Source organism: Salpingoeca rosetta, assembly GCF_000188695.1.
Source record: "Salpingoeca rosetta unplaced genomic scaffold supercont1.8, whole genome shotgun sequence".
NCBI classification, from domain to species: domain Eukaryota; class Choanoflagellata; order Craspedida; family Salpingoecidae; genus Salpingoeca; species Salpingoeca rosetta.
This window is the reverse complement of record NW_004754926.1, coordinates 170,352-171,356: the sequence shown is the minus strand read 5'-3', so window position 1 is coordinate 171,356 and position 1,005 is coordinate 170,352. Positions and strand designations below refer to the sequence as shown.

Here is a 1,005-nt window from a genome sequence, read left to right as displayed (position 1 = left end):
TGAGGAGATACGCGCCCGTGATGAAATCCTGCGTCGCAGCAATCAGCGGCTTGCCATTGCACGGCGTGCACAGGTTGTTCGTGGTCTGACGAAGCAGCAACAGATGTGATGGGATGGATGCGTGGTGAGGTGACCGCACAGTGCCGTGAAAGAGACGTGAGGGTTTGGGTGTTGAAAGGCGGGTGAACGGAAAGAATTGTCCACAAAAGTCCAGAGCCCCAAACACTCACAAAACAAGATACGAAAGCAACTGTCAACAACAACAAGCACACACACCACCACCACCACCACTTCCACCACGTGTGTGTGTGTGTGTGTGTGTGCTTGTGTGTGTGTGTGTGCTTGTGTGTATGTGCAGTGCGCCGACTCACGAGCATGAGCTCTGCGGCCTCGGCGCGCGCCTCCTCCGTCTGCGGGACGTGAAGATTCATCTCATCGCCGTCGAAATCGGCGTTGTACGGCTTGCACACGCACTCGTTGAAGCGGAACGTGCGCCACGGTCGCGGCTTTGCCTGCAGGGGCAGACGAGTGGATGTGTGCAGAGGGATGTGGACACGAGAGAGTGTGTATGCGGATGAGTATGTGTGTGTGTGTGTTTGTGTGGAGGTGCAGAGGTGATTGAGGCATTTCATTGAGTCTTGAACACCACCACCACCAACATCACCAACCACCCAATACCAACACCATCAAGACGAGCAACACCACTGCCAACATTCAACAGCAGCATGCACGCACCTTGTGGCACATGATGCTCATGCGATGGAGAGATGGCTGGCGGTTGAAGAGGACGTAATCCCCCTCAAGAAGATGGCGCAGGACTTTATCGCCGATGCTCAGATTGCGCGCAAGCTGAAAAGACAATGCACGGCATGCACAGTTGGTGGGAGTGAGTTGGCGAGTGGTAGTAGTGAGTGAGTGGTGTGAGTGTGCTGAATGGGTGGTGAATGGGTGGTCGATGAGAGAGTGAGTGGTGTGATTTCTCATGGTGCATGTTCACGATGCAAG

The 1,005-nt window shown here is 54.6% G+C and overlaps 1 protein-coding gene across 1 annotated transcript in view; it reads right to left on the bottom strand.

The window, feature by feature from the left end:
- PTSG_12033 (uncharacterized protein) overlaps positions 1-1,005 on the bottom strand; it is a gene marked incomplete at its 5' end in the record, with an annotated part of 12,267 nt that overhangs the window by 7,105 nt on the left and 4,157 nt on the right. The window contains 3 exons of the mRNA XM_004995179.1: positions 12-85; positions 372-512; positions 736-849. Of these exons, the coding sequence (XP_004995236.1) occupies positions 12-85; positions 372-512; positions 736-849 (329 nt within the window). The remainder of the gene's footprint in view (positions 1-11; positions 86-371; positions 513-735; positions 850-1,005) is intronic.